The sequence below is a fragment of the Mustela nigripes genome, chromosome 15 (assembly GCF_022355385.1).
Source record: "Mustela nigripes isolate SB6536 chromosome 15, MUSNIG.SB6536, whole genome shotgun sequence".
Classification (NCBI taxonomy): domain Eukaryota; kingdom Metazoa; phylum Chordata; class Mammalia; order Carnivora; family Mustelidae; genus Mustela; species Mustela nigripes.
In genome coordinates this window covers 27,265,367-27,290,810 of record NC_081571.1, presented here as the reverse complement: position 1 = coordinate 27,290,810, position 25,444 = coordinate 27,265,367, and the positions used below count along the sequence as shown (strand labels likewise).

At 40.8% G+C, this 25,444-nt stretch overlaps 1 protein-coding gene across 1 annotated transcript in view; it reads right to left on the bottom strand.

Annotated features, from left to right (window-relative positions):
- Positions 1–671: 671 nt before the first annotated feature.
- The window catches only part of HTR2A (5-hydroxytryptamine receptor 2A), a 58,625-nt gene continuing 33,852 nt past the window's right edge, over positions 672–25,444 (bottom strand). The window contains exon 4 of the mRNA XM_059377598.1: positions 672–1,645. Coding sequence (XP_059233581.1) covers positions 846–1,645 — 800 coding nt within the window. The 3' untranslated portion in view covers positions 672–845. The remainder of the gene's footprint in view (positions 1,646–25,444) is intronic.

The window sequence follows — 25,444 nt, the reverse complement described above, 5'->3', positions numbered from 1 at the left end:
ATCAAAGAGCGAGTTACCAAACACTGCTATGGTGCTGTTCAGGAGAAGCAGTTTCTAGAAACGTATTTGGTAATGTTAAATTATCCTTTTGTTAGTTTACCTAGTAGAAAAGATACTACACAAGACCACATCGGAGATTCGGAATAAATCACAAATAGTAGAAGAGAAAGCAGCAGTAGTTATTAAATAACATTTTAAAACTTTTTCACTTCTGAGAAGAATTAGCTTGAAATGCAGCAAATGCCAGCAACTTTGTAAATATTTCCAAATGACATCTGAGAAAGTCGTCAAGTATTTCATTTAATTATCTTAGCAATACAGATTTTGTAACACTGTCCTTAGTGTCTTTTTTTGTTGTTGTTCAAAATATGTAACATAGTAAGTTTTAAAGAAGATTTTTCTTTAAGAGGTCATTATATTATATTTAACCAATTTTCACTAGTTATAGCTATTGTTATTTACAGCAATAGGTAACCAACTCATGCCGTGAATTAACAACAGAGTAGTAAGATTTCCACTTGAAATAGCAGGTAATTTAGACTTATTTATGGCCTCAGTATAATTATACAATAAAACCTAATTATTTTAAAGACAAATCATTTACAATGTTAAAAATAAGTATCATAAAGCTCACAGCTGAAATGCTGTCAGAACATTTTTGAAGTGCACATTTTGTGTCATTTAACCCTGCTTTTTTTTTTTCATTAACAGAATAAAATGAGGCATATAAATATTATTGTTGGTTCTAGTTGGTTCCAGTCTCCCTATTTTCTTTTTTTTTTTCCCCCAGAATAGGTGAAAATTTGCCTAGTGTGCCCTCTGTGGTTGCTATGGCAACCAATCTCTCACACACAGCTAACCTTTTCATTCACTGTGTTAATATTGTCTGTAGGAGCATCTTCTGAGTGCTGTTTCCCTAGAGCAACCATACTGTAGTCATTATCTGTGCTCTTGGCATCTTTCTTGGAATTCTTTTTTTGTCCTGTTTGGAGCTGACTAGATTTGTAGGCCAAGGCCGGTATAGTGTTCACTAAAATTAACTGCAATGGTTTTTTATTTTCCTTGTACTGACACTGAATGTACCGGGAAAAGGCTGACCTGTAGGTCTTGTTGAACAGTGTGTACACGAGTGGGTTGACCGCCGAGGAGAGGTAACCGATCCAAACAAACACGTTGAGGAGGGCGCCGATGATGTTCTCGTTGCAGGACTCTTTGCAGATGACGGCCATTATGTTCGTGATGAAGAATGGGCACCACATCACCACAAACAGAAAGAAGACGATGCCCAGCACCTTGCAAGCTTTTTGCTCGTTGCTGATGGACTGCATAGTCCTCCTGCCATAGGACCCTGGCTCCCTGTGGATGGATCGCTGGAAGAGCTTTTCTGAAGACAGGGAACTCTGAGGGAGGAAGCTGAAAGACGATAGTTTGGCCCGTGTGCCAAGATCACTCACACACAGAGTAGCTTCTTTCTGGAGTGACTTGATAGTTAGAAAGTAGGTGATCACCATGATGGTTAAGGGAATGAAGAATGACACGAAAGAGCCGATCAGGACAAAGTTGTCATCCGCAAGTAAGCAGCTCCCTTCCTTAAAGACCTTGGAATCATCCTGTAGCCCGAAGACTGGTATTGGCATAGAGATACCTGGAGTTGGACAGAAAATGAGACATGCCTGTGAAGGAATAGTCTACACGAGGAGCATTGCTACATAATGGTGGTGGGCAAAGGATTCTGTATCAACATTGCTTAAAAGCTCAATATATACTTGCAGTAAGAATTTAAAATTCTCTTGGAATTACAGATATTAGGGATTATTATATAAATTTAATATATAATTATAGTAGTGACATATATAGTTGTAATATATATACGAATATATATAAAATATACATGAACTATATAGAACATATGGTTTCTTATATGTGTATGTTATATTGCCCTATAGAGATAGTCCTTTACTTCTTTTTTTTTGAAGATTTTATTTATTTATTTATTTGACACAGAGAGAGAGAGAGAGAGAGCACAAGTAGGGGAGCAGCCGGCGGGGTGGGGAGCAGGCTCTGTGCTGAGCAGAGACCCCAGTGCAGGGCTTGATCCCAGGACCCTGAGACCGTGATCTGAGTTGAAGGCAGAGGTTTAACCCACTCAGCCACCCAGGTGCCCCAATAGTCCTTTACTTTTAAAGAAGTACAGGGGTTCCTGGGTGGCTCATTTGGTTAAGTGTCTGCTCCTTTTGCTCTCTCTGCCCCTCTCCCGTTGCTCCTACCCCTGCTCGTGCACACTGTCTCTCTCTAAAATAAATAAATAAATAAATATTTTAAAAACAGAAGTTAAGTAAGTCTAGCTTTAACTTTTCATGCTGTATTTTTTCTGATTACAACATTATACTTATTAATTGAATAAAATACATTCACACAAAAATAAAAAGGACCAGTGATGCCACCAACCATCCAGAGATAATCACCATTAACATTATTGTGCTATTTCTTTTAGATAAACACACATACACAGCATTCACACACATTTTATAATTGAATTTCATATACAGTTTCTAACTATTTTTCTCCTAACATTGTGCCATGAGGGCATTTATAAAAATGCCCTCATAAAATTGTAAACATATTTTCTTTTCAGAAAATTTGAAAAAGAAAAAAGTAATGAATAAAGAATACTGATATATATTCTTGCCAGCCAGGGGAAATTCTAATTTACATTTTAGGTAGTTTCTTCTTCCTTTTACATGTATAAGTAAATGTATATACATGTATATGCAGTATTTTATGTGCAGATATACATCTTCTTATTCCATTTAACATTCAGTCATGAAAATTGCATATATTTAATTAATTAATTATGTTTCAGATTGTAATTTAAATTCTAGTTAGTTGGCTACAGTGTAATATTAGTTTCAGGAATCAAATTTAGTGATTCATCACTTACAAGCAACACCCAGTGCTCATCATAACAAGTGCCCTCCTCAATGCCCCTCACCCCTCGCCCATCCCCCACTCACCTCCTTCCATAACCCTCTACAGTTAAGAGAGAATTGCACATATTTTAAAGCATTTTTAGAAAATATGATTTTCTAGTGTGAATTTAAAGTAACTCACCAATTATATTTTTTAACTTTAATTTTGATTCTTTATTTATGAAATGTTTTATTTATTTATTTGACACGGGATGGGAGAGCAAACACAAGTAGGGGGAGCAGCAGGCAGAGGGAGAAGCAGGCTCCTGCTGAGCAAGAAGCCCGATGTGGGGCTCGATCTCAGGACCCTGGTTTCATGACCTAAGCCGAAGGCAGCTGCTTGGCAACTGAGCCACCCACGTGTCCTTTGATTCTTTTTTAAAAGAAGCTTTTTGCTATCAAAAAGTTATAATATATGCAGGAAAAAAAAACAAAAGAAAACACTGAAAAACCAAAACAAACCTAGCACATTGAACCCATCACCCAGCTACAACATTAGTGAACTCAAGGACGATCTGGTTTCACCCATATTCCTACCTGCTACAACCTCTCCCATGTTATTTTTAAACAGATCCCAGACATCATGTCATCCAATCTGTACATATTTTCTTATGTAGATATAAAAGCTATGCATTCTTTAAAAACCTCATATTATCAAAATCCTACTCTTAAATAGAAATTTAATATTTCCTTAATATTATTATAGAATAAGTGTTCATATTTCTAATTGTTCTATAAAAATCTTTATATATTTTTAGTAGTAGAATATTCATAATGGTGGAATATAAATAATAAGCAGCTATAGGGGCGTTTGGGTGGCTCAGTGGTTCAGGAACTGCCTTCGCCTTGGGTCATGATCCCAGGGTCCTGGGATCAAACCCCACAGCAGGCTCCCGGCCCAGCCAGAAGCCTGCTTCTCCCCCTCCCTCTGCTGCTCCCCCTGTCTGTGCTTTCCTGCTCTCATTCTATCAAATAAATAAATAAATAAAAATCTTAAAAAAAATAAGATAAATATAAGTGAGTTAGGTACAAGATGAGAGAAGACATGAAAATGTGAGCCCATGGTTAATTGTTCCATCACTGAAATTTGGAGAACCCATACAGCTCCCTTAGGGACAGGGCTTAGGCAGAGGAGGAACAAAGTGAGTAAAAGGAATGCTTGGCCTCTAATCCTGCTAATTTATCCCCCATGGTGTAGGACCATATTTAAGGGAGCTTCACCTGGCCACTCCCACCATTGTGCAATTTTGGGGCTGGGGGAGTGCCTTCCTCTCCTGGCAATCACGTGATGCCCTAAAGGAAACATCAGGGAAATGAGGAAGGAGAGGAAACATGAATCAAATAACTACTTCGTATAACTTAGTTTAAGATTGCTTCTTCTGTGAAAGGGTAGATGCCAAAGGGCACCCTGGGAGAACATCAGAATGAAGTTCTTTCTAATCCCTCCCTCAAAGTTGTATAATGGAGTGTCCAGCACACTGCTCCTGACCACCCTTCAGAGTCTAATGAGTTACAATCTAGCCAAGAACATAGGTTCAGTTCCAAGTTGGGAGCTACGGCTTGCTTGAGTCTTGTGACCCATCTGGAAGAACTTTCAGGCTCTATAATCTAATTTGTGAGTGCTCGGGACAGTTCGGCTCTACCCAACTGTAGGCCCAGCTGTCCTAACCTCGTTTCCCCTCACACTGGCTGTCCTTGCAAGGAGGAGGACATGAGCTTGGGTTAATATAATGTTTAACTCAAAGATTTCTCAGTGGCATTTGCCATTATCCTCACAGACTTCATTGACTGTATTTGTCGCTTGTCCATGCTAGGCCATCCCAGTATTCTTGGAAGGCGGAGATAAATGACACCAGAGCTGGTCTTAAGGACACTTAGTGTGGTTAATGACTCTTCATTTCTGTTATTCCTCTGTCCCAGCCTGTTGATAACATTCTGTGGGCCAGGAAGGGGTGGAAGGACTATGGCTCCAAAGGGAATATCCTCTCAGACCCTGGACACACACCAGTTTTGTTTAACTTGCAGAAAACTTTTGATCATAAAAGTTAAGAAATGGTTTCTAAGATGAATGTTTTGTCCTCCAAGTGTTTGAACGCGTATCTGTGAACTGTGTTTCCTGTATTCGTCTAGAAGGTTCTACAGTGTAGTTGACTAGAATGGAAACTGGAATGAGACTGACCTGGATTTGAGTCTTGGTCCTGGCTCTGTGCTGCTGGGCTGATTACTTCATCCCTACGGTTCCTCATCTATCATATGAGGTTGGCATCCAACATGCCTTCAAAGATGTGGGGAGGATAAAATGAACCCAATATACAAAGCACCTAGGACAGTCCTTAGTCCAGAGTGGATGTTCTGCCAATGATAGATAAACATGGGAGTAGCCTTCTCCACAGAATTATTCAAATTGAATACATTAACTTGATTCTGTTCTATTTTGTCTTAAACCAAAAGAAGTTAAAAAGTTTTGGCTATTGGCTACATTTTAATAATGATGTAATTATTAGCTTCTGCCAGGGTGACAAAGGGCCTCAATCAATTTTAATTCTGTGCTTGCTGCTAGAACTGTTGATCGCTTTTCTAATGTGATGAATTGCAGCCATTACTATTAGTCACGATAACACATAAACAAAAATCAACTGTGTGAATAAAAGGTGTATTATTTTGTTTTTAAATGCTTGGGTATGCATTTTCTTAATGCAAAAGAAGTCGCTACCTTGAGAGTCTTTTGCCCTATTTGTTTGCAACCTGGTGATTTATGTAAGTGGCAGTTCTCAACCAGAATAAGCTATTACTTAAAACCCCAAGCTATTACTTAAAAATTCTTCAATCATTTGGAAATCAAATGAGTGTCCTTGTTTGGGAGAAAACACACGTACTCACACACACACACCCCTCTCCAGAATGGCTCAACTTCTGTGGACAGGGATGGAAAGGGATGATGGAGCCAACTTACTGAGGTAGAGATTCCTTTTAGCTGCCAGGGATAAAGAGTCATTTTATTTTATTTTATTTTATTTTATTTTATTTTATTTTATTTTATTTTATTAACAATTTTATTTGTCAGAGGATGAGAGAGAGAGAGAGAGAGAGAGTGCACAAGCAAGGGGAATGACAGGCAGAGGAAGACTGCCCACTAAGCAAGGGTCCTGATGTGGGACACAATCCCAGGACCCTGAGATCATGACCTGAGCTGAACACAGACACTTAACCGGCTGAACCACCCAGGCATCCCTAAAGAGCCACTTTAAAATGGATATGGCAAGAAGGCACAGGCAGGCTGTCTGGAAGGGGGTCCTTGATTTGGAGGAGAAGAATCAAACTAATTTGTTCTTTAAATGGTCCATTCCTCTTTATGTATAACAAAAATGTCCTAACTACAGTCATATACCATTCGTTCTCAGTGCCTCACTGCTAGTAAGGGGTCAGCGAGGGTTTATGGAAAGAATATCTAGAGAGTTAGAACAATACACTGTAAAAGAGGGGAAAGAATTTTACGTCAAATAACTAGAACATTTAGGGAAGCTTTGCGAGTACAAGAAGCAGTTCAAAAACATTCTCTTACGAAGAGAGAGGAAGACGCTGGCTCACAGCCAAGGTTGCGGTCATAGCCATCTGCAGTGCATTAATTTTCTGGCTGCTTTGTTTGATAATAGCTGCTTTTGGAGACCTGACATCTCCTCTCACTTGAAATTTCTGCATATAAAGCATTTTCCTTTATGATCAAACAGACAGTCGCTTAAACTACGTGACTCTGCATTTTGTTTACTACATCTTTCTGAGGAGCGGTAAATAGTGAAGATTCACTATCTGCATTGGACCCTCCATGCACGTTTTCATTAAGACTCAGACAATGAAATGAATGGGAAACATTGACACCCAGGAGCGTGAAGGCTGGGGCTGGTGTCTTCCTTTTAGGGTAGCTCTGCTTATTGTGCATATCAAGTTTGTACCTCTGCTTCCCATCTAACCACAGTCTGGTGCATGGCCTTCAATCAGAAGCACTGATTGTGAAAGATATGCTTTATTCTCAATCCTAGATTTTTATACTTTAATATTTTGGGACCAAATGTACTTCTGAGACAGTGTCTCCTTGGGGAATAAGGTTCCTTACTAAGTAGTGACCCTCTGATAGGGGACATGACAGTGGGAGTTCCCAGGCCCTCTGGTTTTGTGGGAGGTAGAGGGGAAAGAAACAAATACTTCAGGGCTCTTGTGAAAGAGACTGAATTTTGGTTCATAGGTTTCATGTCCTCTGGAACTACTCTCTTTCCTTTTTATTTTAACTTACGCTCTATTTTTTCACATTGTAAGAATGGACTTACTAGCATTTTGACAGAAAACACCAAAAGTGAAAACTACAGGATAGTCGTCATACTGCGGAGAGAGAGAGATTGAGTATGCAGGGAACTGGAGCTGGGACTCATCCTAATACAAAGTGTGAAGCTCTAGAGTTACCACATTCCTTATAATCCATGGTATTCAGACAGGCAGAGGTCTATAAACGTGAGAGCTAGATAAACATGTCAGTTACTCAAGAAATTGTATGCTTCTTAAATCATTTCTTTTTTTCTTAGGTTAATTCTTGATATCTCTAATAATAAAGCATAGCTTCTCGAAGTACTTTCACACATATCCACTGACTCTTTACCTTTTTTTGGTTTTGTTTTGTTTTGTTTTACAAAATTTTAAAAACATTACCCACACTGTCCTACGGTTAGATAAAAATATCACTTTGTGGAAAAGCTGGGGGGAGCAAATTTAGGTAATTTATTTAGAGTCACACAGTCATTTAGGGGCAAAATCAAGGCTCCTACTTAGGTCTCTCATTTCTTATGGATGATTTTTTTACCTGCTTATTTACAAAAGCAGTTATAACAGTCTGACTATTGCAGAGGTCTTTAACATTAGTTCCAGGATGTCTGTGATGTTCCTGAAATTTGCAAAATTTTCATGTATGTACATTTTTTTTTTGAGACAGAGCTTTCATCAGATTAGCAAAAAATGTTCCAGCCCCCAAGGTAGTTAATAAACACTAAGTTATTTCAATACCCTATGTACAGAACACACACACACACACACACACACACACATTTCTCTACATTTGATACTTTCTTCTTTCATTCTTTAATCTCAAAGTCAGAATTTCTTCTGATGAGACATTATTCTTTGAAGCCAGACAGGTATTCCAAAATGAAAATCCTTAGAATCAACATCTAGTTCTTTTTTATGTGGCAGGTATTCTTAAGCTTGGCTGTGTATTAGAATCACCTAGGGGGGTGCCTGGGTGGCTCAGTGGGTTAAAGCCTCTGCCTTCGGCTCAGGTCATGATCCCAGGGTCCTGGGATCGAGCTCCACATCAGACTCTCTGCTCAGCAGGGAGCCTGCTTCCCCACTCGTTATCTGCCTGCCTCTCTGCCTACTTGTGATCTCCGTCTGTCAAAAAAAAAAAAAAAATCTTAAAAAAAGAGAAAAGAATCACCTAAGGAGCTTTTAAAAATTACACGGCATGGGGTCCAGTCCCAGAGGTTCTGATATTAGTACTTTTAAAAAATGCTAATGCTCAGGTCCCATAGGAACATGTTATTCAAATAAAAGAATATCTAGGTGATACTGATACACAATTAGTGCTGAGAACCTGGAATGTATAGGGTTAAAAGCTTAGGAAAAATGTCTTCATTCTGAGGGGTGCCTGAGTGACTCAGTCAGTCAAGCTTCGGACTCTGGATTCCAACTCAGGTCATGATCTCAGGGTCGGGAGACCTAGCCCTGCATCTGGCTCTGTGCTGGGTGTGGAGCCTGCTAAAGGTTCTCTCTCTCCTTCCCCTCTACCCTCCCCCGCTCCTCCCTCTCTAATAAATAAATGTCTTTATTTTGAAATGAAACTAAATGGAGTAGTTTTATAGCTGCTCCCTTTCCCTTGGTTAAACAAATCTATTACTTTCCAGTAGGCTTTCCACAGCAAAGCCAAGTGGAGAAATGATGGGAGAGGCAAAGAAACCTGTCCTCTGCCGCTCCCTCAAGTTGGGCATGAGTTATCTGGGGGAAAAAAATGTGTTGAGTGCCGTTATTGTATAAATCCACATATCCTTGTTTTAATACTTTGTTATGGCTAAATCTCCAACAAGGCTAGAGCTTGTGTTCTGTCTCAGGCAATGTATGATAATCCGAAGAAGTGCTCAGAGTCTCCCTGAAGTAGGAACAGCTGTGAACCGCTGCAGTTGGCAGCCCTACTAACTGCCCTCCGCTAGAATCCTGGAAGGATGGTAACTTGCTCTTCAGACCCTCATTCCTTTTCCTTTGGGTTCAGTAGCCCAGAAGTTGTGTGTTCATATCGTGATCTTACATTCAGGGAAGGTAAAGGGGCTGAACTGAGACTTTAAGATGTGGATTGTCAGCTGTCACTGTGACACCTGGCAGCCCATCCGTGCCTTTCATCCCTAGGCAGATTGATTTCCACGGATCATCTTTTTTCCCTGTCAGTATGGTATGAAGCTCAAATAGAATCTGAATGATCAGAGCCTCATTTTGCAGTTGGTATCACAAGTTATGGAGAAACTTCAAATTCCTCAATTCACCTTGTCACCTGCTGACTCTTTACATCAGTGGATATTACACTATTCACCAACAATGGAAAAGTTTCTTTAAGCAACATACTCACTAACAGAGGTTTATTATTACAAAAAAAAAAAAAAAAAAAAAAGATTCCATGGGGTGCCTGGTTGGCTCAGTGAGTTAAGCCTCTGCCTTTGGCTCAGGTCATGATCTCAGGATCCTGGGATTGAGTCCTGCATTGGGCTCTCTGCTCAGCAGGGAGCCTGCTTCCCCCTCTCTCTCTGCCTGCCTCTGCGCATTGGTGATCTCTCTCTCCCTGTCAAATAAATAAATAAAATCTTGTGAAAAAAAATTCCAAGGTGCCTGGCTGGCTCAGTTGGTTAAGCATTGACTCAGGTCACGATCTCAGGGTCATGAGATCGAGCCCTGCTTTAGGCTCCCCACTCAGCAGGCAGTCTACTTGAGCTTCTTTCTCTCCCCCTCAAATAAATAAATATTTTTAAAAAAGAGAAAAAATTCATCTCTGCCCCATATTACTGAACCTCATCTTTAAAGGATCACATCCTGTCTTCCATTTGTTTTTTGTTTTTTTAAAAAAATATTTTATTTATTTATTTGACAGAGATCACAAGTAGGCAGAGAGGCAGGCAGGGGAGTGGTAGCAGGTTCCCTGCTGAGCAGACAGCCCGATGGGGGGCTTGATCCCAGGACCCTGAGATCATGACCTGAGTTGAAGACAGAGACTTAACCGACTAAGCCACCCAGGCACCCATTCCATTTGTTTTAAAAGGTACAGATTTTGTAGTGATTGTTTCTGAAATCTTGGAGAATGAGTCTCACATGTGATATCTCATTTCAGAGACTTGGGCCTAGAGTGGCCTAGAGCGTGTGTGCAGAAACAGTTATGGTATTTGGAAGATGGCTTGCAGCATAATATGCCTATACAGTCCAGGCCTATAGGTTATCAGTTCTTCCCCTAAACTCTTTTATACACACCTTCCCAAAGCACTGCATTTATCGCATTATGTAATGAAGAACTATAGTGTCCCTAATGCTCAAGCCATTACCAACTACTGAACCCAACCTCCAAGGTCTTTGTGGTCTGTTTTTTTGTTTTGTTTTGTTTTGTTTTTAAGATTTTTATTTATTTATTTGAGAGAGAGAGCATGAAATGGGGGAAGGCTAGAGGGAGAAGCAGACTCCCCGCTAAGCAGGGAGCCCAGTGTAGGACTCAGTCCTAGGACTCCAGGATCACCACCTGGGCCAAAGGCAGTTGCCCAACCAGCTGAGCCACCCAGGCACCTAATCTTTGTGATCTGGTCTTAATGTGATCATTCAATGTTCTCTATTTTTGACATAGTCATGTGGTGTTTTCTCTTTTCTTTATGCTATCTCTTGAGCTATTTAGGATAGACTTATACATAGCTTAATTTTTCAGCTAAGCACCTAGCATGATCTGAGGAGCTCTCTATATCTGCCTGCTCCCTGCATGTGTCTTTTCCCAGACGCTTGCTTTGTACACTGCCATCTCCCAGTGTTAGAATGAGAGAGATCCCATGTTTTTGTACCTGTAGAACTTCCAAGGGTTAACTGTTAATCCAAGCTCAAGTTGTAGTGATACAGAGACACATAGCAAGGGAGACTCCTGGGGGCATGGCCCTTTGAAAGGGAAGCAGTCATAGGCCAGAGGACACAGAGCATAGCTCAGGGATGCCATTCAGAGATGGATGTGTATCTGTGGCATGATGCATTTCCCATGAGGGAAGGTGTGCTGGAAGTAGTAAGTGGAAGGTACAGGCTCATTTCTCCATTTTGCCTGGACCAGTTCCGATTCTCCTCTTCCTTGAAATGCTCTACCGACCAGTGCGGACTCCAGAACTTCCCTGCGGCAGGGCACCAGTGTTGGCAGCTGGCTGGGTGTGGGAGACTGAGGTAACCTCATTTTGTGGCTACATTTGCGTAGGAAGCAACTTGTTTTTGCTTTGATTTGTATGATTATTTGGGTTTGGGGGGCTACGGATGGAGGTTATATTCCCAAACCATATCCTACGTTGAAGAGATAGCTCATGACATCTTTCTTTCAAGACATCCTCTATTGGAAGTTGTCCTAAAGTTCTATCTGCAATGAGAGACTTTTTACTCTATATTCCTTCATTGCCTCCATAAGTAATTTATACTGCACTAATTTTACACTTCTGATACCATAGAATTTTTCTCTAGGAGCATCAGTTCACCCATGAGATGATAATCTTATTAGTGGCAGGGACATCTTTTCCTTATTTCAAGCACGGCATCTGATGTAATTCTCATCCTAGGCACTTAGTAAATTCTTGTGGGATCAATGAGTAAGTGAATGAAGGGGGGAACAAAGATAAGGAGTTATAATAGATGTGAATCATAATCACTTTTATAGACACAGCTTGAATTTACTGAATTATTTTATAATGTATCCCTTCATTTTTGCTGGGAAAACACAATCGGTGTGGCTGCTAATTAGCTGCCAAGGGCAGAAAGAAGGAAAGTAGATATTACTATGATTCTAATTTGTGTACTTTTCTCCTGAGAACTCCATATAACTAGCACAGGCACTGACCACCTTAACAGCTAAAATCACAAGGGAAAAGATGCCGTAAAACAAAGTGTTTGCGTGGGAATCAAGAGACCTGGGTTATTCTTGTGTGTTTTGACTCATCACCTGGATTTAGAGCTGTTATTTTTCTCCAAGCTTTTTTTTTTTTCCAGCTAAATTAAACAAGTATGTATTGAGAAACGAGAGCATTAATACAGTGAGAATAGCACAGAATGGGTCACCCTAGATGCAGGTGTGCATTCTGTCAATCACTGGCTGGGAGACTCAACGTAGCTTAACTTTAAAGCCTCCCTCTGTAAGGCAGAGGTAAGAAACAGAGGCCTTCCCTAATTTACATATAGGGCATTGGTGAAAATACAGTGGAGTCTATGCTAGAGTCTTGGGTGCGACAAAAGGCCTTTGACAACGTTTAGAAGCCTCAAATCTTGGGAAAACAAAATAGACACACCTAGTCTACAAAAACAGTAGTGTAGAATCAAATGAGGCCAAGAAGCAAAATAGATGATGTGGATTCAGACTGTTGTATGAGGTCAGAATGTGGTGTTATTGTGGGTTACTGTCTCCGGGGAAGAGCTGTGGAGGAGACGGGATTGCGGATTCGGGTCTTGTGCTGTGGATGGAAGGTGGGGGTTGGGGGGGGGCAGGAATATGATCGCTGTGCCTCCAGGCCTGCACTCCGCCTGGCCTTGCTGGGGCTGACTTCTGCCCTGTCTGATGGGCCCCTGTGAACTCAGGGGCAGGCACACATGTTATTTCTCAGGGACATCAAGCAGGTCCTCTCTGTGTGATAGCAATCAGCTTCAGTCATTCATCCATTAATTAAATATTAATTGAATGTACAGTGAACTAGGTACTTCAGGAATTTGAGAGGAAGAAGGTACTTGAGGCTATAATCACTGCTTTACAATCCAAGATTTTTGCTGTCGTTCATTAACTCATCAATCCAAAACTGGGGAGAAAAAAGGCACAGAAATGTAAGCAGAAAATCTAGGGTTAGCATGGATATCCGTTGGTTAAAAGTAACACAAACTAGGTAAATCTGTAGTTAGCCTGAAGGTTGTTTGGTTTTTTTTTTTTTTTTACATTTTTAAATTTATTTTTGACTGAGAGAGACAGTGAGAGAGGGAACATGAGCAGGGGGAGTGGGAGAGGAAGAAGCAAATTTCCCATGGAGCAGAGAGCCCGATGTGGGGTTGGATCTCAGGACCCGGGGATCATGACCTGAGCCAAAGGCAGACGCTTAACCACTGAGCCACCCAGGCTCTCAAGCTTGGAGTTTGTTTTAAAGGCAGCTTAATGCAGGATAGCAGTTCTCAATTGTTTTGGTCTCAAGTCTCCTTTACACATTTAAAAATGATTGAGGCTTCCAGGAGCGCTTGGGTGGCTCAGTCAGTTGAGCATCTGATTCTTTTTTCTTTTCTTCTTTTTAAAGATTTTCTTTATTTGAGGAGAGCCAGTCTGAGAGAGAGCAAGCATGAGAGGTAGGGAAGGGCAGAGGGAGAAGCAGGCTCCCCGCTGAGCAGGGAGCCTGGAGATGGGGCTTGACCCCAGGACCCTGAGATCATGACCTGAGTTGAAGCCTTAATGGATGGGACCACCCAGGCGCCCCAGCATCTGACTCGTGATGTTGGCTGGGATCACCATCTCAGGTCCCAGGATGGAGCCCCATGTGGACTCTGAGCTCAGCGCAGACTCTGCTTGTCTCTTTCCTTCCCTTCTGCTCCTCCACCGCCCTCCTGCCCCCTGCTCGCAAATCAAGTTCTCTCTCTTTCAAAAAAATGGTTGAGGATTCCAAAGAATCTTTGTTTCTGTGGATTATACCTATAAATATTTGTTGCATTATAAATGAAAACGGAGGACACTTAAAATAATTTATCAATTCATCAAAAATAGCTAACAGCTTGCCTATTAACATAAATAGCATTTTTATGAAAAATAATTAAACTTCCCACAACAAATCAAATAGTGAGAAGAAGGGCATTGTTTTAGTTTTGAAAGCCTCTTTTAATATCAGGCTTAACCAGGAATGGCTGGATTCTCATAGATGCTTCTGTTTTAGTCTACTATATCACACACCATATATCCTCCATTAAACTGCACTGTATCTTATAAAAGGATGGGAGGGAAAAGGGATGATAATACCTTATTTCTTCTGAGCTTTATTAAGATATAATTGACATATAACATTGTATAAGTTTAAGATGATTTCATACACCTATACATTGAGACATGTTTGCCACCATAAGGTTAGTTCCCACATCCTTCATCTCACACACTTACCATTTTGTTGTTATTGTTATGGCGAAAACATTAGAGCTCTACTCTCACAGCAACTTTGAAATATAGAATATGGCATTATTAACTATAGTCATCATAATATACCTTAGAACTTATTTATTTATATTCACCTTATTTATCTTATAACTGAACTTATTTATCTTATAACTGAAAGTTTGTATTCTGTGTCCAACATTTCCCCATTTCCCACCCTTTCAGTCCTAGCTAACCACCACTTGACTCTGTTTCTAGGAGTTTGATATTTTTAGATTGCATATGTAATGGATATCATATAGTATCTGTCTTTCTTTGACTTATTTCACTTCGCATAATGGCCTCAAAGTCCATCCATGTTGTCACAAATAATAGGACTTCTTTCTTTTTTGTGGCTGAATAATACTACATTATATATATAAAGGAGGCTGAATAATATTGCAACACACACACACACACACACACACACACACACACACACACAACATTTTCTTCATCCATTCATTAGTGGGCACTGACGTTGTTTCCCTGTTTGACTATTGTGGTAGTGCTTCAGTGAACATGGAGGATTTCTTTTCTTTTGGCTATTATTATGATGATGATGGAGATGATGATGATGATGAAAATAGTATTGACCTCACAGATGTCTTGAAAGTGTCTTGAGTATCGCCAGAACTCCCTGGAGCACACTTTGAAAGCCACTGATGTAGGAGAAAAAACCATCAGCTTGAAATCAGAAAACCCAAGTTTGGATTCCCTACAACCTTTAAGCAAGCCACTTAATCCCTGTGAGAACTTTCACCTTTTAAATGAGGATTGTTTGATTATTTAATAGGATTCCCTTTAAAAGATTATCATGAGGGACAACGGGAATTGCTATTCCTTTGGTAGTAAAATACAGTATTGTCTAGCACATGGAAATCATAGACAAGAATTTCCACAGCCGTCCTCAATATGCGGAGTTCTTCATTCTATCTAAAATCCCTTCTATAGCTCAAACTTTCAATGTTTGGTTGTAACAGAAATCTAAACCAGCTTGATGTCATCCTTACAGTTTAAGCTTAAAAATCTGTGTCTTGCTTGCTTGTGTAGAGGTCTGTTAATAAGGAACCTGTTCATCACTTAACATAGAGCCCTTGCAAAGCAAGACCGTCTCTCAGATGGTTGATAATGGACTTCTCAGCCCTGTAATTTTCCATAACTAATTAGCAAATGGTGAAAATTTAATGACCTCTTCTATGGATGGTAACAATTAAGTCAACTGCTAGGACTACTGAGTAATATGTGTGCAAGGTGATATTGCTTTAGAAAATACATGTAGGATTCACAGAGCAAGAGTAAAGAGAGATTTCTACTGTGCAGTTCCTCTGTGGGAACAAGGATGGCCTTATAAAACCTGGGGCTCCTTCCACAGATATTAGAGTTCATAGAAATTAGTGTGAATGGCTTTCTCCCAAGATACCCCACTGAAAGGTTCTCCAAGATATGTCTGCCATCGCTTTTTCTATCAATTAGGATACTTTGGTTTTAAGTAGTAGAAGCTGATTTGGGATGATATAGCAGAAAATGAGTTTTAAAAAATGATACTGAGTAGTTTAAAGAATTCTTGACAGGGCTGGGCTCCAGACTAAGAATCCAGGAATTCAATTTCATTATGGACTGGGTTTGGTAGAGGAGATTTCTGCTGTTTTCCTTGTCCACTGAGCACCGGGAGGAATAACCACAGAAGCTCCTGCCTCACCGATGCCACTTCCAGAACAGGGGTTCAATTATGTACCTCCCAGAAGCCTCACGCCTGGGCCATCTCCATGCTTGCAAGAACGGAGGTGGTTTGCCCTTCCTATTTGTTCACTTTGCTCTTTTCCCGTCACAGTTTTGCCAAGGCATTGCTATATGGGTGAACCTAGGCTATAAGCCAATGTCCTAGCTATAAGGAAGGCTTAGAATTTGAGTTCTGCCTCTTGGGAATTTCCCCAAATATAGAAAGGTTAGTTGAAAGAGAGAGCCAGCCACAAATATGGTAGGCACCCATTTAACTCGACCTTTGCATGGCATGATTCGTAGCTGTTATAATTGGGCTGGGCCGGGGAGATGCCTCTTCCAAAGAGGGCAATGCTATAATTTCTGGCCTTTTCCTATTTTTATCTTTTCCCCAAGATCGTCCCCTTTCCCTGTCATCTCTGTAGTCAGCATATGTTCACATATTTAATACTTAAAAATGAGTCAGTCTGAACATTACACACTGGTATCTATGAAATCCTTATGGAGCTAGCCTGGTAATATAAGTGAGCTATGTCCTGACCTATAAGACAGGAGAATGGTGCTTGGTAAACTGGACAGTGTCTAAGGACAATCAAGTTCGGTTTAAAAATTACACATTGTGCAAGCCAAAGAAGACATATCTCTGGGATAGACAAAGTTTTCATTATTCATTTAGCTTGATACAGGTTTAGAACTTTAAAGGTCCTTGGGATTCTTCTTTTTCATATATCTTATGGCCTTCTCATCTTGGTTTTGCTCTTGGAGTTACTGTCCCTATATGGATAGACTGACACTATTTCTACCACTAGGCTTAAATATATTTTTGCCTTGGTTCCTAAGTTCAATGATCAAGCAAGGTCTTTCTCAGCTTGGGATTCTTTTTCTTTTCTTTTCTTTCTTTTTAGTTATTAATAGTTTTTATTATGTTATGTTAGTCACCATACAGTATGTCATTAGTTTTTGATGTAGTGTTCCATGATTCTTTGTTTGCATATAACACCCAGTGCTTCTTGCAATACGTGCCCTCCTTGATACCCGCCACCAGGCTTATCCATCCCCCCCCCCTCTGCCCCTCTAAAACCTTCAGTTTGTTTCTCAGAGTCTGCCATCTCTCATGGTTCGTCTCCTTCTCTGATTTCCCCCTGTTCATTTTTCCCTTCTTTCTCCTAATGTCCTCCATGCTATTTCTTATGTTCCACCTATGATAATTGACTTTCTCTACTTGACTTATTTCACTCAGCATAATCTCCTCCAGTCCCAACCATGTTGATGTAAAAGTTGGGTATTCATCACTTCTGATGGCTGAATAATATTCCATTGTATATTATGGACCACATCTTATTTATCCATTCATCTGTTGAAGGGTATCTTGGTTCTTTCCACAGTTTGGCTATTGTGGACATTGCTACTATGAACATTGGGGTGCATATGGCCCTTCTTTTCACTGCATCTGTATCTTTGGGGTAAATACCCAGTAGCAATTGCCGGGTCATAGGATAGCTCTATTTTTAATTTTTGAGGAAACTCCATACTGTTTTCTTTTTTTAAAAAATATTTTATTTATTTATTTTACAGAGATCACAAGTAGGCAGAGAGGCAGGCAGAGAGAGAGAGAGGAGGAAGCAGGCTCCCGCTGAGCAGAGAGCCCGATGTGGGACTCGATCCCAGGACCCTGAGATCATGACCTGAGCTGAAGGCAGAGGCTATAACCCACTGAGCCACCCAGGTGCCCCACTCCATACTGTTTTCAAAGGAGCTTGGGTTTCAGAGGTGCTCGCCTTGGATTCAGATCAATGCTGTTGTCAACCAGGTAGAAAAACTCTCGTTCTGACAGTGCCTGTGGAGGAGGGGACATAGATAGTCCCCAACTAGCAACTCATTTTTCTAACCAGAGCTAAATCAGGGTCTCCCTCCTGTCATGGCCACCCTCTCTTTGAGCTGCTAGGATTTTAGAAGCTTCTCTACAATTCCACCTTCCCATCCCTTTCATTACTCATCAGTCTGGTTTGCCCAGATCTCCAAACTTCCTATCTAGTTTAGGGAAGCCAGAGATGAAGAGCTTTGGGTTTTGATTTCTTTTAGACTGTATGTGCAGTGAGCGATCCCAAAGTCGCTACTCAGTGGGATGTCATTTACTTTATCTTCTGCAAAGTGTTTGTGTCTGATATTCTAGTGGTTTGGGGAGAACATTTTTGTGACATTGGAGAGATATTTCTCTGGTGTAATTTCTGCTTCTCAATGCCCTGTCTTCCCCAGTCTAAGTAAGTTTGCAGACAGAGGCACTGATACCAGGTTAAAAAGCAGTTTTCACTAAGTTTATCTGGTTTTTATCAAGTAGACCATTCATTGTTGTTGTTTTCCAAGACTTAGGTGGAGCTTAATGATCATCTGTTGAAGCTGCTTTCTTTCAAAATTGATGAACCAAGGTGAGAGATATTAAATGCTTTATGAAAGTTTACACTGGTAATAAAAAAGAGTGGTTCTTTGGCAAAAAGAACGAAAGAATCCTGGTTACAGATGTCCTATGTACACCTGTTTATAGGTGTCCACCATGTGTCAGACACTGTAGAAACCTTCATGGATGTCAACAAATTTCATCCTCACTAGGCACCCATAAGGCAAGAATTATTTCCCCCACTTTCAGGTGGAGAAAACTGAGGTTTCAAGATACTCCATCATTGGCTCTAGATCTTTCCCTTAATGAGTAAACAGACTAGGATTCAAAGGTAGGACTCTTTGGTTTTCTTCTGTACCTCACTTTGTGTTAGGACCATGGCCTCCAGATCCCTAGTCTAGAGAGCTTTCATCTACATCAGTGTTTAGACAGCTTTTTCATTGCTTTCATTTTATAGCTTATATTTCATTAGGCTTTAAGGAATAAGGGTGTTTATTTGTAAAGAGCCTGGAGATCCACTTGAGCATTATGTGAGATCTTATACGTGGGAGGCAGGAATAGAAACAAGAGATAGGGAATGGAAAACAAATAAAACCTTTACCCTCAGGTTCATGGAGCTCTTCATTAAAAGTATGCCATTCAAGGTCAGAAATAACTGTTTAATAAGGAATAAACAAATACATAGCTACCCACTTTTCCTCCCAGCTCGGATGCCCCCTAACCTTTCCTGGCAACAGTAGAGCTCTGGAATGCATGCTGTTCCCCACCACCATCCCCCAACTGCCAGTTTCCTATTCTTTCTCCATCCTAGCTAATGGTGCTACCATCCATCCATCCAGGTGCACAGCTCAAAAACCTAGGAGTCGTTCTTTTCATTATTCTCCCTTGCAAAACACTCACCCACATCCTATAAATTCTACCTCCCAAATATATTTTGTGCCCGAATCTGTCTACCCCTCTCCATGTCCACAGCCATCCTTGTACTGGGCGCCAATACCGCAAGAGCTTCCTTACTGCTCTCTCTGTTTCTGCCCTTACTTATGTACCCCTGCCCCTGCTTAAAACTCTCAGAGGTCCCTCACTGCACTTAGAACAATGTCCAAACTCCTTACCTTGGTTATAAGGCCCTGCCTACCTCTCCTTGCTTGTCTCCGAGTGTCGCTCATCCCTTCTCAATGAACTGCTTGAGCTGCATCAGCTTCCTTCTGGTCCTTCAACCCTGTAAGCTAGTTTCCATATTAGGACCTTAGAACTTGCCAATCCCGCTACCAGGAACATGCCCTCCACTGATGATCCCTTGGCTAGCTCTTCCTTATTACTGGGCATCAATGTCGATGCTGTCTCCTCAGTTTGTCCCTTCTTGGGAAGTAAACATAAATTAGCCCTTCCTCACCCTATCTGAGTCACTCCATAGCATAGTGACTATAGCATAGCACAGACTTCTTTTCTCCATTGCATTTGTCACCACATGAAATGTTTTGTTGGTCTATTTATTCGCTTGTTTGCTGTCTTTTTTCATAAATGTGAACTCTGTAAAAGCAAGGAGTTTTCCTAAGATAGTTATGCCTGGCACATAGTATTTAAATTAAATAAGGATCTGTGGAATAAAGAACAGGCAAATTCAGAGGCCTTTGGGACATAAAAAGAACAATTATGACTAAATCATCATCTTCTTCATTATCTTGGTTATAGGGGTAAGGGCAAGAATTTGCCCAAATATAGGTCATTTGGGGATCTAAAAACTCTGATAAATTAGGTCTTTTTAGATGATAAAGGTAAAGCTATTAAACATGAGGACTTTTTATAGATATTACTCTTTCTCTAATATCTTGGAGTTGATAATAGTACTTTATAATCTAACCACATCAGGGACACTATGCAGTGGTGGTATTGATAATAATAATAATAATAGTAAAAAATAGTAATAGTAGCAAATACTTGTATAAGGTTTCCTGTGTTCCAAGCATTGTCCTAATTACTTTATACAGATTAGCTTACCTGATCCTCATGGCAATGCCGTGAGTTAGGTTCTATATTTTCTTCATTTGCTGATGAAAAACTTGAGGCACAGAGAGGTTAACTAACATGCCTAGGGTCACACAGTAAGTAGTGGAGCTAGGTTTTCAAGATACATTCAGCCTGGCTCCATGGTCTGTGTGGAGCTTTTCTCTGTGGCTTCAGAACAACTTAGCCATCAGGTGTGCAGGGCTGGGGGGTGGGGATTGATCAAATTTCTTCACTGCAGGGAATCTGCTGCTTAAGAAGTCATGTCCATTAGGCCTGGTTCCTATCTCTTCAGGTCTGGATCCTGACATCCACGTTGTGTCCCACTGATAAAATGAGTACAATGAGTGCAAGTCTTCTTCTTCCTGTGTTTGTGCATAAATTTCACATTTATGGTCATGTGGATGCTCCCCACGGGAAGGAGGGTCATGGCCCTGAGTCACGAATAAGGTATGATATGGGACCTGCTGCTTAGGATCTCCGGGTTCAGGAGTCATCATGCACCATAAGCCTTAATACACATCTCTCAGGGTTTGTTTTTCTTCTCTAATTTAACATTTTTACATTGATATTACATTAATAGTTTTAACATTTAAAAGATTCTAATTTCCTCTACATTTTGACAGCCGACACAACTTCTTGAAGGAGAACATCCACACAGAGAAGTTTGTAAGTCACGCGTGTACAGGTGAGTGAGTTACAGAAGGAGAGCCTGTCCCTGCGCCGGCCACACACAGCACCACCAGCACCTCCTGGGCGCCCTGGAGACACTTCCCAGGCACACCTCCTCTCCTCCTGCCTGAAGGTCACTGCTCTGCTGACCTCTGCGACAGGTTAGCTTCATCTGCTTTGAAACTCTCTATAATGGAGTCATCAAGTCATCAGCACAGATTCCTTTGTGCTTGGCTTTTCACTAATATTATATTTGTGAGATATGTTTTTAAACATCTGCTAAGCCTCCTCACACCACTGCTGACTGGTGAGCTTGCCGGCAGGCAGTCCAAACCCCCAGCTCGCCTCCTGTGGTAAATACCCACACTATGTAATTGATAGTTTTAATAAAAATTGTGTATTTTTCATTAAAAAAAATAAGCATCTGCTCAATGTTCACCTTTTTTGGTGCTTTTACTGTTTCAGGTGTTTTAGAAAATAACTGTGAGAGCTTACATGACTAAGTGTTGAAAGAAATAGAAATTTGTACCTATAAGCTTCCCTTTTTTATTGTGGTAAAATATATGTAATGTAAAATTTACTATTTTAACCATACACACACACACACACACACACACACACATACACACACACATTTACAGTTTATGCTATACTTTGGGACAAAATGAATAAGACCTTAGCATTTAATCCTTCATGTTGTCTTGCTATGCTTATTTTCTTTCCATGGGTTTCAGCTGACTAGTGTCCCACACCTGTTTTGATGTTGAATGTTTTTGATTCCAGCTGAAACTTTAGATGATCTCAGGGGTAAGGGTCGGGCAGAAACCCCCTGAAAATGGATAGAAAATTTCTATTATTGTGACTATGTAAATTTTTCAGAAGAGAGGCAATCCCCCAATACTCTGTAGGATAAAAACGATTCTGAGGCACTGAGCCTGGGTGTACAAAGGCTGCGTCATGTGTGTCCTAATAAAAACACAGCTTCACAGCTTCAGAATTATAATTCTCCTGGATAGTACTCTTCTAGAGAATATGGAAGAAACTTCTATTTTTCAAAGACATTAAGAAGCCAAAGTCACAGTCCACATTTAATGAGCCAGATAGTTTTAAGGAAATGCAGGGAAGTGATTAAGAAGGAGCTCCTTGATGAATTGTGTATTCAGGTTAAAACACACACACACACACACACACACACACACACTTCACAACACACGTTCATTAATTAACTTTAGCATCCTGCGGAGAAGTTACTTTGTCAGGCTAGCCACATGTTAAAATCGGAGCACTTAGAATAAGTCAGACCAAAAGAATCTTTCACATAGAATATCTATCTAATGGAGACAGGCACATCTGAACAACGGATGCAGCTCTCCACCTCACCTTATAAGGTTAGGATGGTTTTAGACTAACTGGGGGAGAGGCCCTTCCTTTTTTTTTTTTTTTTAAAGATTTTATTTATTTATTTGACAGAGAGCGAGATCACAAGTAGGCAGAGAGGCAGCCAGAGACAGAGAGGGGAGGCAGGCTCCCTGCTGAGCAGAGAACCCAATTCGGGCCTCTATCCCAGGACCCTGAGATCATGACCTGAGCCAAAGGCAGAGACTTAACCCACTGAGCCATGCAGGTGCCCAAGGCCCTTTTTTTAACAAGATTTTGGGCACCTGGAGTGGTTGCAGGTCTGGTTAATTAAACCGTGTGCTTGCTCATGATGCATTCATCACTTTCCTAAATTTTGTGACAGTAACAAAGACACTATTTAACCAGCTTCAGCTCACTTAATATTTGACCCCGATGCATTTTGTGTTGGGAAAAATAATCCCCTGAGAAGTCTCTGTCTCCTGGAAACTGCGTAGGAAAGGGGAATTAAAGTTCAATAGCTGACCTTTAAAGAGGGCATGTGTGTCCTGGGTTATCCAGGTGGGCCCACCCTAATCACAAGCGTTTTTAAAAGTAGAAGAGGAGGCTGCAGGGGTATGTCAGAGTAATTCAGTCTCTGTAACAGCAGACGGTGTCTTCCAGAAGCCACGAGTGGACGCCTTCTTTCTGAGGGTCTCAAGAAAGAATGTGGACTTTCTAACACCTTGATATTGGCCTGGGGAGACCCAGTTTAGATTTCGAACTAAAATTGTGAGTAATGAATTTGGGTTTTTTTGAGCTAACGAAAGTGCTGTTGAAGTTTGTAGTCATTTTTTACGGTAGCAAAAGGAAACAAATGTCTGTTGTTTGGACCCATTCCTGTTTCAGTGCTCGGGTGCTGCTATAGGTGTGCATGCTCCTGGAGGAGGAGGGGCCCCCTCTTGCCAAGGATGACCGTATCTCCTTGTATGGAGGGCTCCCCTGCTCCCACTGTTCTTAATGGCATTGCTTTTGACCTTGGGCACTTGGAGTGATTTTCACTATGAGAATTCTTCAAAGGGACAAACTTGATGAGTTTGGATGACATTGACTCTAATAACTTTTAAACCTTTCTGTGAGCAAGATAACAGTTCAATAATAAAAACGGCATTGCTTTTCAGTTTTATGCTACTAAAATGCAACTCAGAACTGTAGCCAAGTGGGGTAAAACAAGCCTGGACTGGGGGATGGGAGCCCTGGCTTTGCCCTGTTCCTTCCTCTGCCTGGCGTAAGAGGCTGTGATGAATGGTTTTTCTCCCATAAACATTTTACAATAACTTCATCAAGGTCCTCAAATCCTTCTGACATTTGAATTGAAACTGTGACTTAATTTAGGGGAAAACGAGTATCTTAGTCCTATAATTTACAATGCTACATTATCCCAGTACAAACACATATTTTTTTAACAAATGAAGTTATTTATGTCTTATGATTTTTAGATTTTTTTCCCCAAAAAGGTCCTGCGAATGCATGTTGTTAGCCTATCTTTGTATCCAGTATTACTGTATCATTCTTACTCATTTTGTTCCCCTGTATGGGGTGTTGCTTCTGAATTGTGGGGTAAAGGTTGGTTGACTAGTTCTATATCTTTTACAGAGACTTGGTTTTCCTATGCCTACGTTTTTTGTTGTTGTATTTTTTTTTTCCTTGTGCATAAATGCTCCCTCGGGGGTATCAGCTACCATAACTGATTCTGGACATCGGGAGAAGGGGCTGCAGCGTGTCCCCCTCCTGGCGATTGTGACTGAGGAGAAAGATGGAAATTAGGGAAGATAGCCTTTAGAATTAAAATGTGGGCTCAGAGACCCCATTTACCCACTTCCGTGGTTCTCGCCATGGAGCATGATGGAACCACCTGGGCGCTTTAAAATTATTGACACTTGGACTGAACCCATGGTCTGATTTTTATGAGCCCCAGGTAAGGCCTAGAGCATAAGGAGGTCTTAAAACTTAAAAATTAGAATCACAGGTGATTCTAATGTGTCACTGAGCTCTATCTCAGTAGCTTTAAACCTATGGTGAACTTACCCAACCAGCTGGAGGAGGTGCTGGGCCACCATTGTTTTTTCTCTGCTTGGCTTAGTCAGCAGGCAGGTGAGCCCTGCCCAGACTACTCTGCCTGTGACTCTGGTTTTCCCATTTGGGTGACGTGTCTGCCATGCATGGGTCCAGTCACCTTCTTTCTTAGAGGTTATTTCAAGCTCTTATGGTCTCCAGTTCACCAACTTCCTCTTAGATTTAGAAGAGGTAGTTGGCAGTCTTCACTGGTTTCCCTACATGGCAGGACCTGGAGGCCCCTTTAAACCTGGAGAACTAAAGGGAAACCAGCCTGAAGGGTCCTGGTTGTCCGTGCTGTATGTGTTTTGCTTCAGAACATTCTCAAATGCAGTGGGTATTGGAGAAGACACAGGACACAGAGTGCCAAGTCTGGGCTTAGATTCTTAGCTAACAAAACAAACTTATCCCTCAGTCCTTATGAGGATTAAAGGGGATAAGATGGAAAAGTACATACCAGCAATAGGCTCTCAGGAGATAATCCTAGATATTAGCTGGATGTTAACTCTTGTGTGAATAGGACAAACATTAACTGCTGTGTGACCAGATTATCAGCCATCTGAGAATAAAAGAATCATCTAGTGGGCGGTGTTGCAAATATCACAGGCTCAGGGGTTCCTCCGTGGCCACAAGCCACACCTCCGTGCTTTTTCTGTTAAAATCACTTATTAGAATTTGTTAGAAGTTGACTTATTAGATTTCTGTTATGCTACAAGAGGGGTATATAATAAAACTCATACAACTTAGACTTGGACTGCCTTAAGGTAGAAGCTACTGTAA